Source organism: Balearica regulorum, chromosome W (assembly GCF_011004875.1).
Source record: "Balearica regulorum gibbericeps isolate bBalReg1 chromosome W, bBalReg1.pri, whole genome shotgun sequence".
Taxonomy (NCBI): domain Eukaryota; kingdom Metazoa; phylum Chordata; class Aves; order Gruiformes; family Gruidae; genus Balearica; species Balearica regulorum.
The window spans coordinates 1550715-1566084 of record NC_046219.1 but is presented as its reverse complement, the minus strand read 5'-3'; the positions used below and the strand labels follow the sequence as shown (position 1 = coordinate 1566084).

The 15370-nt window shown below is 41.1% G+C and overlaps 2 protein-coding genes and 1 long non-coding RNA gene across 9 annotated transcripts in view; 1 reads left to right on the top strand and 2 right to left on the bottom strand.

Annotated features, from left to right (window-relative positions):
• Positions 1–15370, bottom strand: part of LOC142599148 (SWI/SNF-related matrix-associated actin-dependent regulator of chromatin subfamily A member 2) — a 686065-nt gene that overhangs the window by 190143 nt on the left and 480552 nt on the right. The gene's annotated exons all lie outside the window — the stretch shown is intronic.
• The window catches only part of LOC142599154 (proprotein convertase subtilisin/kexin type 5-like), a 287421-nt gene that overhangs the window by 185640 nt on the left and 86411 nt on the right, over positions 1–15370 (bottom strand). For both annotated transcript variants that reach the window (XM_075738888.1, XM_075738886.1), the window contains exons 3-5: positions 12801–12914; positions 7779–7922; positions 5356–5432 (exon numbers count right to left, since the gene is read on the bottom strand). In XM_075738888.1, coding sequence (XP_075595003.1) covers positions 5356–5432; positions 7779–7922; positions 12801–12914 — 335 coding nt within the window. The remainder of the gene's footprint in view (positions 1–5355; positions 5433–7778; positions 7923–12800; positions 12915–15370) is intronic.
• The window catches only part of LOC142599232 (uncharacterized), a 537129-nt gene that overhangs the window by 482610 nt on the left and 39149 nt on the right, over positions 1–15370 (top strand). The window lies entirely within an intron of this gene.

Below are 15370 nucleotides of genomic sequence, written 5' to 3'. Positions count from 1 at the left end.
CTGCTCCCTGTCCCTGTCTTCCAGCTCAGGGGGCTGGGTACCCTGAGAATAGCTGGTCTTACTATTAAAGACTGAGGCAAAGAAGGCATTAAGTATCTCATCCTTTTCCTCATCCATTGTCACTATGTTTCTCCCTGCATCCAATAAAGGATGGAGATTCTCCTTAGTTCTCCTTTTGTTGCTAATGTATTTGTAGAAACATTTTTTATTGTCTTTTAAGGCAATAGCCAGATTAAGTTCTAGTTGGGCTTTGGCCCTTCTAATTTTCTCCCTGCATAACCTCACAACACCCTTGTAGTCCTTCTGAGTTGCCTGCCTCTTCTTCCAAAGGCCATCAACTCTCCTTTTTTGTCCTGAGTTCCAGCCAAAGCTCTCTGTTCAGCCAGGCCAGTCTTCTTCCCCGCCAGCTCATCTTTCGGCACATGGGGACAGCCTGTTCCTGCGCCTTTAAGATTTCCTTCTTGAAGAATGTCCAGCCTTCCTGGACTCTTTTGCCCTTCAGGACTGCCTCCCAAGGGACTCTGTCAACCAGGCTCCTAAACAGGCCAAAGTCTGCCAGTATTGCTGAGTAGTGCTCCCACAGCATCAAGGCTGTCTCTCCAACATTCCCCCTCATCCCCCAATGGCCAGTAGGCTGGGGGCGGGCAAGAGCTTGGGAGAGGACATAGCCGGAACAGCTGACCCAAACCGACCAAAGGGATATTCCATACCATATGACATCTGCTCAGCAACAAAAGCTAAGAGAAAGGAGGAGGGGGGGGGGGGGGGCATTCATTACTACGGCATTTGTCTTCCACAGCAACCGCTACGCGTACTGAGGCCCTACTTCCCAGGAAGTGGCTGGACGTTGCCTGCTGATGGGAAGTAGAGAGTAAATGTTTTGTTTTGCTTTGCTTCCGTGTGCAACCTTTTGCTTTCAGGCACAACTTGAGATATCTAGTGCCAAATGGTCACATATACTGGATAATCAGAAATCCCTGAGTCGCAGGACCACGACTGCAGGAACAGTGGCTTTCCGTTTGTGGACGCTGAAATTGTAAGGGATCAGTTGTATCAGCTGAATGTTTATAAGTCCATGGCGCCTGATGGGATTCACCCCAGAGTACTGAAGGAGCTAGCAGATGTTAGCGCAGGACCCTTCTCAATCATCTACCAAAGGTCTTGGGAGTCTGGGGAGGTCCCTGATGACTGGAAGCTAGCTAATGTTATTCCAGTTTACAAGGAGGGCATGAGGGAAGACCCAGGAAACTACAGACGTGTTAGTCTAACCTCAGTACCTGGAAAAATTATGGAGAAGATCATACTGGGTGCTATTGAAAGGCATTGAAAGAACAATGCAATCATCAGGCACAGTCAACATGGGTTCACAAAGGAAAAGTCCTGTTTAACCAATTTGATATCCTTCTACAATAAGGTCACCTGCCTAGTGGATGAAGGGAAGGTGGTGGATGTAGTTTTTTCTGGATTTTAGTAAGGCTTTTGATACTGCCCCTCACAGCATCCTTCTGGACAAGTTGTCCAACTGTGAGATGAGCAGGTACACGGTGCACTAGGTGAAGAACTGGATGAAGGGCAGGGCTCAAAGGGTTGTAGTGAATGGGACTACTACTTTCAGCCCTGCAGAAAGGGATCTGGGGGTGCTGGTTGACAGCAGGCTCAATATGAGTCAGCAGTGTGCCCTGGCAGCCAAGAGGGCAAGCCGTATTCTGGGGTGCATTAAACACATCATAACCAGCCAGTCAAAAGAGGTGATTATCCCACTGTATTTAGTGTTGATAGGTCCCTTCCAACTGAAAAGATTCGACTCGATGCTATGCTATGCTATGCTATGCTATGCTATTCTGTTCTGTTCTGTTTTGATTTATGATGATATTTTGGACACACAAAAAAATAGACAGGCTGATAGTAAGGCTTTTCAATGCCGTCATTTAATTCTTGTTGAGTCTAGTGGGAATTAAGGAAGGAGGGCCTACAACCCCAAAAGTTGAAGGTACTTAGGTGCTGCTTTACCAGGCTCAGTATATCTGCAAATCAGAAATACTGAGTCTCTGTGCAGAGGTTAGGCTACCAAGTAATCTTATACTGAAAGCATGCTCCAAGTTACCTGTGTGTCCAAAAGTTGGCTCTAGACTGATGCCCTACCTCCTGACAATGCTGAGGAGGCTCAGTACAGCTCAGCATCTGCCCTCCCCACCACCGCATCTCACCTCAGGACCTTGGGAACTGGGCAATGAGAGTATTCACTTGGGAGGTAGAGTAGGAAAATTCGAATCCCCCAGCCCTAGGAGAGAAATTAACCTGTCCACTTTAGTATCCTATATCAATCTCTAACTAGCAATAAAATGGAAAACAACCTCCTCTGGACATGCTTTGTGAGAAAGTGACGGCTTCAGTACCCAGTTAAAGACAAAGATTCAGCCATCATTCACAGCCGGAGATACATGGCTCCTTGCAGCGCAATAGAGGTGAATCCCTGAATTTGCACTTAAATTGGAAGGCCTCCAAGTGTACCCTGGCCATATCCCAACCCCAAGGACAGGAGTGTCTTCACACAGATGAGCCAGGATGTGTTTCCAAAGTGGAGAGTGGGGGCAGGTGGAGAAAAGGATGAGCTTGATGCAAGCTGGCAGCTCAGCTGAGAAGTAAGAGGGCCAGGGCTGATGATTGTCACATCTTTTCTCAAAACTCCTTGCCAGCTACTGCTGGCAACTGCCTGCCCATCACGCTGAGTTTTGTGGACGACCATTGTAGGCATCTGGGGCATTGTCATACAGTCACCTTATTTCTCTGAAGCCAGCACTGCCACTGACAGGTTCAGGCCATGCTTCATTTTCCCCACCTCTCTTGTGCCTATCTAGCTCTCCTCTGACCACAAGCTGAGCTGAATGAGGTATTCAGCTGAAAAAGAATTTTGTTGTTGCTATTGTTGGTAGCACAGTTTTCAGTTAGATTACTTCTTTGCTCTGGATAGCTGCACAAAGGCTAGGGAAAGGGAGGAGGAACGAGCAAACACAAGGTAAGGAGTGGAGCAACCCTTTTGTGCTGACCATGTAATCACAGCTTTGCTTTCTCCCCAAAACTTCAACAAAACAAAATGTACAGACAGCATATTGACAACTAGTAGGATACACCTTCCTCTAATACATGCGGTTCCACAGAATGGAATTTCCTTATGCCAAGTACCTATTTTGAAAATGTAACTGATAAAAAACTGCCCTCAAATACCCAATGGGACAGAGAGGTAGCCTGTTTCCTGAGGGAAGGTGTCCCTCCCAGTGTTTTCCCCAACCTTCACCATAGCACATCCAAAGAAGAGCAGAGTTGGAATGACAAATACCAGGAAGCTGTGCTCTGAAGGAGTAATATATCACTCGCAGAATCATAGAATGGTTTGGGTTGGAAGGGACCTGAAAGATCATCTAGTTCCAACCCCCCTGCCATGGGCAGGGACACCCTCCACTAGACCAGGTGGCCAAAGCTTCATCCAACCTGACCTTAGACACTTCCAGGAATGTGGCTGCCACAACCTCTTTGGGCAACCTGTTCCAGTGCCTCACCACCATCACAGTAAAGAATTTCTTCCTAATATCTAATCTAAATCGACCCTGCTTCAGCTTGAACCCATTACCCCTTGTCCTATGTCCTGGTTTCAGCTGAGAGGATTGATTTTTTCTTCATAGTAGCTAGTGTGGGGATATGTTTTGGATTTGTGCTGGAGACAGCATTGATAATATAGAGATGTTTTTGTTCTATGGACTTATTGTTGAGCAGTGTTTACACGGGCCCAAGGCCTTTTCTGCTTCTTGCACTGCCCTGCCAGCGGGATGGCTGGGGGTGGACAAGAAGTTGGGAGGAGACACAGACAGGACAGGTGACCCAAACTGACCAAATGGATATTCCATACTATATGACGTCATGCTCAGTTTATAAGGAGCTTGGGGGAAGAGAGAGGGGGGGCGGCGGCGTTCGGAGCAATGGCGTTTGTCTTCCCAAGTAACCATTACGCGTGACGGAGCCCTGCTTTCCTGGAGATGGCTGAACACCTGCCTGCCCATGGGAAGTGGTGAATGAATTCCTTGCTTTGCTTTGCTTGTGCGCGCGGCTTTTGCTTTACCTATTAAACTGTCTTTATCTCAACCCACGAGTTTTCTCACTTTAACTCTTCCAATTCTCTCCCCCATCCCGATGGGGAGGGAGTGAAGGAGCGGCTGCGTGGTGCTCAGCTGCCAGCTGGGGTAAAACCACGACATCCTATCACTACACTCCCTCGTAAACAGCCCCTCTCCAGCTTTCCTGTAGGCCCTCTTCAGGGACTGGAAGGCCGCAATTAGGTCTCCCCGGAGCCTTCTCTTCTCCAGGCTGAACAACCCCAACTCTCTCAGCCTGTCCTCAGAGGAGAGGTGCTCCAGCCCTCTGATCAGCTTCATGGCCCTCCTCTGGACTCGCTCCAACGGCTCAATGTCTCTCCTGTACTGGGGCCCCCAGAGCTGGATGCGGTACTCCAGGTGGGGTCTCACCAGAGCCAAGTAGAGGGGCAGCATCACCTCCCTCGACCTGCTGGTCCCACTGTTTTTCATGCAGCCCAGGACACGGTTGGCTTTCTGGGCTGCAAGCGCGCATTGCCAGCTCATGTTGAGCTTCTCATCAACCAACACCCCCAAGTCCTTCTCCTCAGGGTTGCTCTCAATCCATTCTCTGCCCAGCCTGTAGTTGTGCTTGGGATTGCCCCGACCCACGTGCAGGACCTGGTACTTGGCATTGTTGAACTTCATGCAATTCCCACGGGCCCACCTGTCAAGGTCCCTCTACTCATACAGATATATCTTAACCAGTCATCAGCGACAGACATTATAATCAGAAAGAATTGCTATTTCTGGATTTTATACAGTGTCTAGCAAACCTCTGCGTGCAAAATCTCCATTAGTTTAAAATAAATGACTAGAGAGTAAAATCTCCATTAACTTGTGTATTTCTGCAAAGCACAAAATCTATAAAGTTCAATAGAGTCAGAAACTAAGTCAGTTCTCACACATAGCAAACCCCAGTAACTCAGAGATATCAAAAAAAGGTAAGAGTCACCCTTTGCTGCATCCCAAATGGATTTTAAATGGTTCATTTCACATGCCCAGAACTCTCAAACTAATTTTTATGTATTTTCAGATGAGTCCAAATGCATTCAAAGAGTAAGTATCATGCAGTGTGCATGGGAGTAACAGAAATACATATTTGACAGAAATTTAAATGCAAATCCCACTGCTTTATGAAGATTTAAGATTCCTAGAATTTCATAATAGAATTGGTGCATTCTACTTGATGAAGTAAATTGAAAATGTCATGAATGTTGTAGTGCCTTACTTGTTCTCGTTGCTGGCATCATACCGAGGCATAGGGTCAAAATCATTTCCATTGACATCAAAACTGGCCTGTGAATCCTGTAGCCAACAGGAGAAAGAAAAGCAGTTTCTCATTAATTAGCCATTGACTCATGTGGCCTATACATTCTTCAGTAGGTTTCTACAAAAGAGCAATTAGGCTAACTAACATTCCTGTGATTTTATGATGATTGCATGTTTTAGGAAAGGATTTTATATTTAATAATTATAGGATTTACATATTTTATTTTATTTTTGTAAAAAAGGAGTAGGATAATAAATGCCCTGAAAAAGCATAGTTCCAATGTCTGTGAGGAAGTAGAAAGATGTGTTTAATTAAACCAAAAGTCTATATTCCTTCTAAGAAACTTTCAGAAATTATGCATGTTCATTCTTAAAATCAGGATTTTGCTAAATGTTTCAAGATTCAAGAAATCATCTGCAAGATGATGACTGAAATTTCAGTCATTGTTTCAAGGAAAAAGAATAATCTATCCTAATAATATTTTTATCAAAATACAGTTTGAAATGAAACATAAAGAACATTCCCATTTGGAAAAAAGTGTCTCTCTAAACATCCCTTAATTGGCTGGGAGGATTAGAATATATACAAAATATCTGCATATTTTTGTTCCATATTTTAAATTTACTGAGATTCTTAGAGCTGAAAATAGTTTATAGAGTAAATAACTGCAGGTTTGTAGGGTTCCTGTTAATTAACATGGTAGCGTGTAGTGTGTTGACATGGAAAGCAGTTCTTTTTAATCTCTTCTTTGTTCAAAGCCAGTTACCACATCCACCTCAAATATTCCTGTTTGCAGCCACACCAGCAATAATCTATCATATAGAAGGCATTAAGCAAGCAATGTGAATTGCCCTGGAGGAATTCCTTGTTGGCATAAGGAAAAGGAGAGAGAAGGTGGTAAGGGAATAAATAGCTACTTTGAATTCAGTGGGAGGACAGTACTGGGATGAAGTGACACCTGTGTCATTCAATGAGGAGGCAAACTTATATTTGGTTTGTTTAAATGACTTTAGAGTTTAAAATGAAAGACGTGTCATGCATTAGGATCAAACTAAGCATACGTTGATTAGTAGGTCAATATCCTGTCATTTGTGCTTATGCAGTAATGTATTTCAAAGCTGAGTTCCACATGCAATGGGGAAGGATACAGATGTACGTGTGACTAATTTTAAACAGATGGCTTTAGAACTGTGGACACCATTGTAGCTTTGATGGGTTGTTAATGTTGGTACTCTTGAATGCTCTGTCAAGATGATATGCTCCCTGGCACAAAGCCTGTGTTCAAGGCCCTTTTACAGGATCTATGTCTATACATGACTTGTGTGTGTTATCTTCACCAATCTGACTCAGTCCAAATATATTCGTTTTCTTACCTTGTGTGAATGTACATTGTGAATGTACAGCTTGCACATTTAATTTCAGAAAAATAAGGTCCTTAAGGTCATGTGCTTTCAGGTAATGCCTATTCCTGAACCACAGGAATAATCACTCCAGCAAAGCACAACTTTAACATTCTAAACAGCTTCAAAGTGTGGCACTAAACCAAGAAATCACCCACTAGAGAAGCAGTTTCTCCTCACATCATTACGCAATTCTTCAAAGGTATATTAAACCAATCATTTAAATGCGATGAACCACAACCAAACAAAAACCTTCTGAGGCTACGTGAAACATAGGACACAGTAAACAAAGGATACGGTTCTCCTCCTATTACAAATCAGGAGGGGGCTTACTGGATTTAACAGAGATTTACTAGAAAGACCTCAAAATATTCTACACCTATTTTTAACTGACTCACAAGTCATGTCTTTTTCCTTTAATATTATTTCTAGCAATAAGACGAAAAATAAACATAAACATTAAAAATAAAATTAAAAATAAATTCATAGAACGATATGCCTAAAATTACAGTCTTTGAGAAGAGCTGCTGTCTTGCTAGCTAAACGTATTGACCAAAAATGGACTTCAGTTGCGTGCATTAACTCAAAAGCAGTGTATTCCATTCATAACTTCTCAGAGTGTTCAGGATGTGAGGATATTAAGTAAAATAATCACAGAGAAGAGAAAGAACATCACACAATTGGTTCCAACCCTTCAGAAATGGACTCAATTATGAAAGGCATCCAGATATATTAAAGACATTAAGACTCCATATAGTTTTAACTAAAAGAATACAGATTACCAAAAGCTATCTGTTTTCCTCCTGGAAGAATGTTTTCCTCCTGGAAGAATGTTTTCCTCATATTGGTGCTACTATTTGAGGAATATGAACCCTCCTCCCTCCTCCTTCAGTGACTTGAACATGATTGTCTTTCTATTAGCAGCAAATTAATTGTAGGATAATAATAAAGCAGCAAGTCTGGAATACTGCAGAGACTCACATAATTTTGCATCAAGTCTGGATGGTTTCTTTCAATGCCATCATCCAGGATAGTGACCACAACATTCTTTCCAGTGTAGCCTCTCTTCCAAGCACCTACTATATTCATATCTGATTGACAATGATCGGTGTTATCACTGCAGTGCTAAGGAGAGAAGAGGAGATAAAAGTATTGGATGTTGCAGATTACTGAACAGTGTGGGTTTGAGATATTAGCCTACTCACATTAACATTACCATTTAAATTAGCAGATGAGCATATTGACTTGAATAGCAATTATACAGATTCAATATCTTTGTTTAGAAATATAGGGATAATTAAAAAAAAAGGCCAAATTAAATGACAGTTGCTAAACGTGCTTATTTCTCTTTCAGATTACCCTTCATGTTAAGCAAAAGAAAAAGGAAGCGTTCAGCCACACTGAACCACTAGAAGCCCTGTGTAAAACAAAGCATCTATTCCTGACTGTTAAACCTACTTATTTGAAATGTGCATTTGAACTGTTTGATTAATTTTTCTTCAGGAAAACAAATCATATATGGATTAAAGTAGACAAATGCCTGTACAGAAACAGCCATGGAAACAAAACCTGCTTTTTGGAGCTTATGTGTTGTGTAACTTCTTTACAGAATGTCTGGAAACTAATCCAGATTCCTTTTTATCTATAAAAGACAGCTTTTGGCAGGTTTTGTGCAATAACAGCAGATGAGCAGCAGTGAAGAACCTGTAACCAAAACACCATTCCGAAAAACTTGCAGATTAAGGTATCATCTGATGAATTGTAGATAGTTACATTGAGAAGAGCCTGGGGAACTACTTTCTTAGACACTGTCTGGTGTTGGGGAGAAAGTTCATTTAGGGTATGTTAAAATTGAAAGCCCTTTCCTTGACACGAATGCACCCAGTTCATATGAAGAAATCTGGCTCACCATGGCAATGAGATGTGAACCTTGGCTATTCATATGCCCCATTAGCAACTCTGATCAACACACAAAGTCATCCCCTGTAAAGTGAGTCCAACAAGCCTCTCATCAGCACTGCTTTTCTCCAGCTCCTCCACTTGGCCAGAGCAATTCGTAAAAAAGAGGGAGTGGGGAAAAGGAGGGAAGCAAAGAGTGGTAGAGAGGAAAAAGAAATGGAGAAAAAAAAAGAAATACTGGAAACCTCTATCATAGCAACAGCGGCGTCATGAGCACGCTTGGCATTCACTCCATCTGCCCCACAGAGTAACATTAAACACTACACTGAGATAGGAGTGTTTAAGCACTCTACACATTGTAAGGAGTATAAATACATTGAGAGATGCATTTTGCCTTGACTTAGGCCATCCCTATCCTCCAGAACATAGGCACACTGAAGGCAACCATTAGCCATGTTCAGTGCAAAATGAGGTCAGATTGCTGTCAACTTTGGATCACAGAATATGTAACATATGGACAGAGAATGGAACGGCAGTGGAGATGCATCCAAGCATGCAGTAGTTCAATAGCAGATGAAGGGTTCAGTTCTTACTGTTATAATATATAATTTATTCTCAAGTCCTATTAAAAATAGTATGTTTTCTCTTCACCTCTATTCATTACTCTTCTTCGTCCTCTTACTTCTTTTTTATCTATGCTCTTATCTTCCTGCTCCCAGCCTTGTTCTTCTTGTCCAGTACTGTCCTTTACCGCTTAAATTCCAGTTTTGTCTGGTTCAACATCAGATCTCAGATCCCTGTAGTTTGTGATTTTTCTCTATTTTAATTTGATTGTTCACATTGCTCTCAAAGCAGTCAGAAGATTTGGCTTTTATCAGAAACACTTTAAAACTTGGAGTACAATTACTCTTCAGATACTATATAATATGGTATAGATGTTCTGTTCCATATGGTATAGATATGTTCTCTTTCCTGTCACTTTAAATTCCTCTTTCCTTCAAAATACTTTCTTGTTAGGAATTTTCCACTATTGAGTTCTATGCTATTATTTTCCTTTAACCATGTGCTGTTTCCTAAACATCAATCCAAATTATATTGTCAGCTGCTTAGCAGAGGGCTTTTCTTTAATGAATTTATAGGCACTGTTTTTATTTACAGTGTTACCCAAATAAAAAATAATATAACATCTGTCATGATAATAAAAATATGTGATTTAGATTGATTGAATTTTGTATCAGTAGGCAAGTACTGAATTATCTACATAATTTTCAATGTATTTTTTCTGTCTTCTCTTTTTAGAATAAAAACAATCTTTGTCATATTAATGTACAGAAGCTGTGGGGTTGCAATGTTTTTATTAGAACTACTAATCTTTGAAGTGTTGTTTTTGAATTTTAAAAAGAATAGTATAAACCAGATTAGTCTATGGAATTTCCCCCTCTCCCAGCAGATAAAGTAATTCAGAAGTTTCTTGCATTAGTATCATGACAAGACAACTACAGTAAGCCAGCACCATTTCAACACACATTGTTTACATCTATTGCATGGAGGATACCACCAAAAGGAATAAACAACCCCTCACCCAGTTACATAGAATAATTTGATTAAGGTTTTTAAAAAGCAATTAAAGGATGATGTTTATCTTTGGATTGTTTAACTGGAAATGTCAATGATACCACAGTTAGTATTTAATAGGAACCATCTGCAGGGTTGAGAGACTCTTGAAGGACCTGTAGGAAGGAAGAGGGGCATAATAAGGAAAATTTCAGATACAAAGCTTTTCTCATACTTGAAATTCATGTCTTACAAGGGTAAAAGGCCAAAAGAATCACTTGGACATCTTTTGGACAGACCATTTGGAAGCTCTCCTTTGCAATTAAAAAGCAGACATGAAACTGGAAAGGTTTTCTGTTTTGACATTGTATTCAATATCACATGTGTCTAGATTCTCTTAGCTATTTTGTGAAATTCTCTCTAAAAACTAGCTTACTGTCATTATCATGTGACATGAGCAGCTGGAAAGCTGCCCACTGGAAAAGGACCTAGGGGTGCTGAACTGAACCTGCTGAACATGAGCCAGCGGTGTGCCCAGGTGGCCAAGAAGGCCAACAGCATCCTGGCTTGTATCAGGAATAGTGTGGCCAGCAGGAGTAGGGAAGTGATTGTGCCCCTGTACTCGGCTCTGGTGAGGCTGCACCTCAAATACTGTGTTGAGTTTTGGGCCCCTCAGTACAAGAAGGACATTGAGGTGCTGGAGCATGTCCAGAGAAGGGAAGCTGGTGAAGGGTCTAGAGAGCAAGTCTTATGAGGAGTGGCTGAGGGAACTGGGGTTGTTTAGCCTGGAGAAGAGGAGGCTGAGGGGAGACCTTATTGCTCTCTACAACTACCTGAAAGGAGGTTGTAGTGAGGTGGGTGTTAGTCTCTTCTCCCAAGTAACTAGTGATAGGACAAGAGGAAATGGCCTCAAGTTGTGCCAGGGGAGGTTTACGTTGGATATTAGGAAAAATTTCTTCACCAAAAGAGTGGTCAAGCATTGGAACAGGCTGCCCAGAGAGGTGGTGGAGTCACCATCCCTGGAGATGTTCAAAAAATGTATAGATGTGGCACTTTGGGACATGGTTTAGTAGGCATGGTGGTGTTAGGTTGACGGTTGGACTTGATGATCTTAGAGGTCTTTTCCAACCTTAATGATTCTATGATTCTATGATTCTATGACAATGACAGTTATGTTATAGGTGATGTCCTTCTTCCTCCATTCCAAGCAGCTTATGAATTTGACTTTCTTGCTCATTTTCTTTCTGAGAAAAAACTTCCCATGTTCCATTTCTTGCTATGGTTTATAACCTTAATAATGTCAGATATTTCCCTAGGTTCTTAGGTAAGGTTCATGGGTATATAAATTTTTAAGATTAACTATTAGTGAGTACACTATTTCAGGAAGAGAGAATAGCTAAAAATATATTAATGAATTGACTTGAGGACTGACTTGGATCATTACCAGATATCTTCGTATGACTGTATTTGTCACTGTAACCATAGCTACTTTTGTTAATCTTATTTATCAATTGCTTTTCATCAATCAACACCCCCAAATCCTTCTCCTCGGGGATGCTTTCAATCCATTCCTTGCCCAGCCTATAGTCGTGCTTGGGATCGCGCCGACCCACATGCAGGACCTTGCACTTGGCCTTGTTGGACTTGATGTGGTTCGCACGGGCACACCTCTCCAGCCTGTCCAGGTCCCTCTGGATGGCATCCCTTCCCTCCAGCGTGTCGACCGCACCACACAGCTTGGTGTCATCGGCAAACTTGCTGAGGGTACACTCGATCCCACTGTCTATGTCGCCGACAAAGATGTTAAACAGTGCCGGTCCCAGTACTGACCCCTGAGGAACACCACTCGTCACTGTTCTCCACTTGGACATTGAGCCATTGACCACAAGTCTTTGAGTGCGACCATCCAGCCAATTCCTGATCCACCGAGTGGTCCATCCATCGAATCCATGTCTCTCCAATTTAGAGACAAGGATGTCGTGTGGGACAGTGTCAAATGCCTTGCACAAGTCCAGGTAGATGACGTCAGTCACTCTTCCCTTATCCACCGATGCTGTCACCCCATCATAGAAGGCCACCAAGTTTGTCAGGCACAATTTGCCCTTAGTGAAGCCATGTTGGCTGTCACCAACACTGAACAGACATTGTTTGTAGCTCTTTTCTCCTGTTTCAGGACATAATAAGTTTGTGTCACACTGATGGCTGAGAAAGTGAATTGGGCACTTTGAAAACAAGTGGGTTCACTCACATATTGTGGCTATGTTCCTTCCCTTCTCATTGCTGAAAGTTTATCCTCTAATAAGTAATTCCCAAGGCATCTTGCAATAGGAAGCATTCATGAATGAATGCATTAATATATGTTTCTTATTGTGGGGCCCCCTGTGAATTCATTATAATATTTATAAGGAGTTTCTAAGCCTTCATTTGTTGCATAAAGCAGAAAATAAAGTTTTCTTTTTTGGAATATACTATTTTGGCCCTTTTCAAAATATCACAGGAAAGAACTAAATGCTAGCATGAAACAGAAACAATGACCATTTATGTACTTACCATGTACCACATGCTTGGCCACTTGGGATCATTGAAATAAGTGGATTGGGTACCACCATGTTTATAATCCCTCTTTATTCTTCTTTTAACCACCTGCTGTTGTATCCACTCCACCTGCCAAAAAGGAAAATATTTGGTAAGTGTTAGGATTCCATGGAGACTATCAAGAAATGTGTGAAATCTTGGGAATTTTCCCATTTACCAGAATCCAAGACATACTACATGTTAAAGAGTTCATTTTGGCAATATGAATGCAAAGCTCACCTTGGCATATTGTTTACTAGGGAATATGTCTAATTTAGTTATTACTACAAGTCTCCATGAACATCTATTTAAATCCCCTGCTGGAAAGATTTCATTGGCTAGCATCTTTTGAATAACAACATTATTATTTTATTATTTTTCATTATTAGACTAGCTCCTTTTTCTATGAAAAAAATTACTTTTACATAGCTTAACAGTATATCACAATGAGAAATGAATGATAGGTTTTTTCTTTTGTTTTATTTAGGTCTGTTCTTGAAAAAAAAAGTTCAGTAACATACTCAAACGTTCTACTTAACCAATATGTAAATCAGCTTCACCACTTGGAGTGAAAAAAACAAAATTAAGCTGTATTTTATAGCAAAGTGAGTCTTTGTCAAGATTCACTCAGTCTGGCTCTTTGAAACTTTATTTTATACTACAGTACTCCCAAGGAAGAAACAGTTGGGTACTGAGCAACAGGTTAAATTGCAACAATAAGAAAAAAAAGCTTGAAACAAAAAACCAAAAAAGATGATTTGGGTTAAAAATCTAGTTTTGAAAGCCATATTCTTATCTGTCAGACATCTCTTCAAAGAGTCATGATATCCAGAAAGGACAACACCAAAAGTGACATCAACCTTACAGCAGACAGGACTCCACAGTCATTTCTGCGTTATCTAAATGGGAGCTAGTTTTTATAAATGTAAACAATATAAACTATTCACAGAGAAACTCAGGCTACATTTACGTTCATCTAGCTTCCTGACATCTCATATTTCTGCTGAATTGTTTCACAGGATATGACTATAAAAATTCAATTCACCTCTTTCCAAGAAAGTAAGCCATTTCCTACTTGCAGCCAACTCTGCACCTTAGATTTGTGCTGTTTATGAATATCTGTGCATGCATACACACATACATATATATGAGAACTTTATTTTCAGCTTACATCTCTTTGTCACTTGTCAGGGATGGTATTAATGTCTTTCCTTACCAGGCTAATGTCTGCACTATGCATCTTCACCTCAACTTCAAATCATGTGATACTTAGACAAAAATTACTCCATTGATGCTAACAGAAAATTTGGTTGAGGTCAATACTACCCTGATTTCAGGCCTCTACTTCCTGGTCATAGAATCATAATTTTCCCTAGGTCAAGTTTTGCCCATGAAGGTAATTGGAAGTGATCTCCCTGTCTTTATCTTGACCCATGAGCTGTTTTTTAATCTTATTTTCTCCCCCTGTCCTGTTGAGGAAGGAGAGTGAGAGAGCAGCTGGGTGGGCGTCTGGCAGCTGGCTAAAGTCAACTCACCACATCTTTATAAAGAAGAATTGAATTTTTCCCCTTCCCAAGAATTAACTTTAGAGTCAACAGTATTCTTCTAGAGGAGAAATTATGCAGTCTAGGAATATAGACTATCTGGTAATGCTTACACAGACATTCTCTGTTAAATCTTCTAGTAACAATCATAATTCCTTTTCAACTTTGGAGAGAACTGAGAAATTGGATAGGGTGCCTTTCTCTCCTGGTTACTCAACTCCTCTTTCAGCTTGGGCTGAAATCCATCTTGGTGGACTTCCTCTCAAGAAACCAAGAGCTGACTGCCACCTTCAGATCTTACATGATCCAGAGGTCCCTTCAGGATGAGCAGGTAGTTAATCCATCTTAGGTGCTGTTTGATGTAGCAATGTCTGGGGGCCTGCAAGATGTATAGAGTATATCTGTCAAGAAGCCAAAAAAGGGAGAGCCAAAGACTTTGGTAAGCACTAAGCCTTAAGACTGAAGAGATTTATTTTAAGTGGGATCAAGATCCCTTTTAACTGGAGCTCTCCTCCATGAAAAAGGTTGATTTATAACACATTTATAATGACCCCCTACTTCCTTGTCACCTGATGCTAACACATGATTTCTTTTCCAAATCTCCACAACACAAGCTTGGGTTTTTTCTCTTAATCTTCTATTCTTACAGGTAACTCAGCTCTCCCAACATATCTGCAGCCAGCTGAGAGGCATTCTATGTACCATTTAATCTCTCACTAGGTGACTGGGTTGCCTTAGACCATGGACCTCTCTTCTTCTATTACCAGTATTTAGAAATGAGTAACAAAAACAACAGGTTTCAACAGGTTCAACAGGTCTGAATAACCAAACATGGTTTTCAGGGTTTATACAGATCCCCCTCCCAAACCTTATTATCAGACCTGGCTATTATTGCTAGAAACATTTTCAACTGAATGAGGGATCTAAGGTTTCTTTGCTGAAAGAGTATTTACTGTCACCTTAACTCATCCCCATGTTACCATGCCTTTAAAAATTATGAAG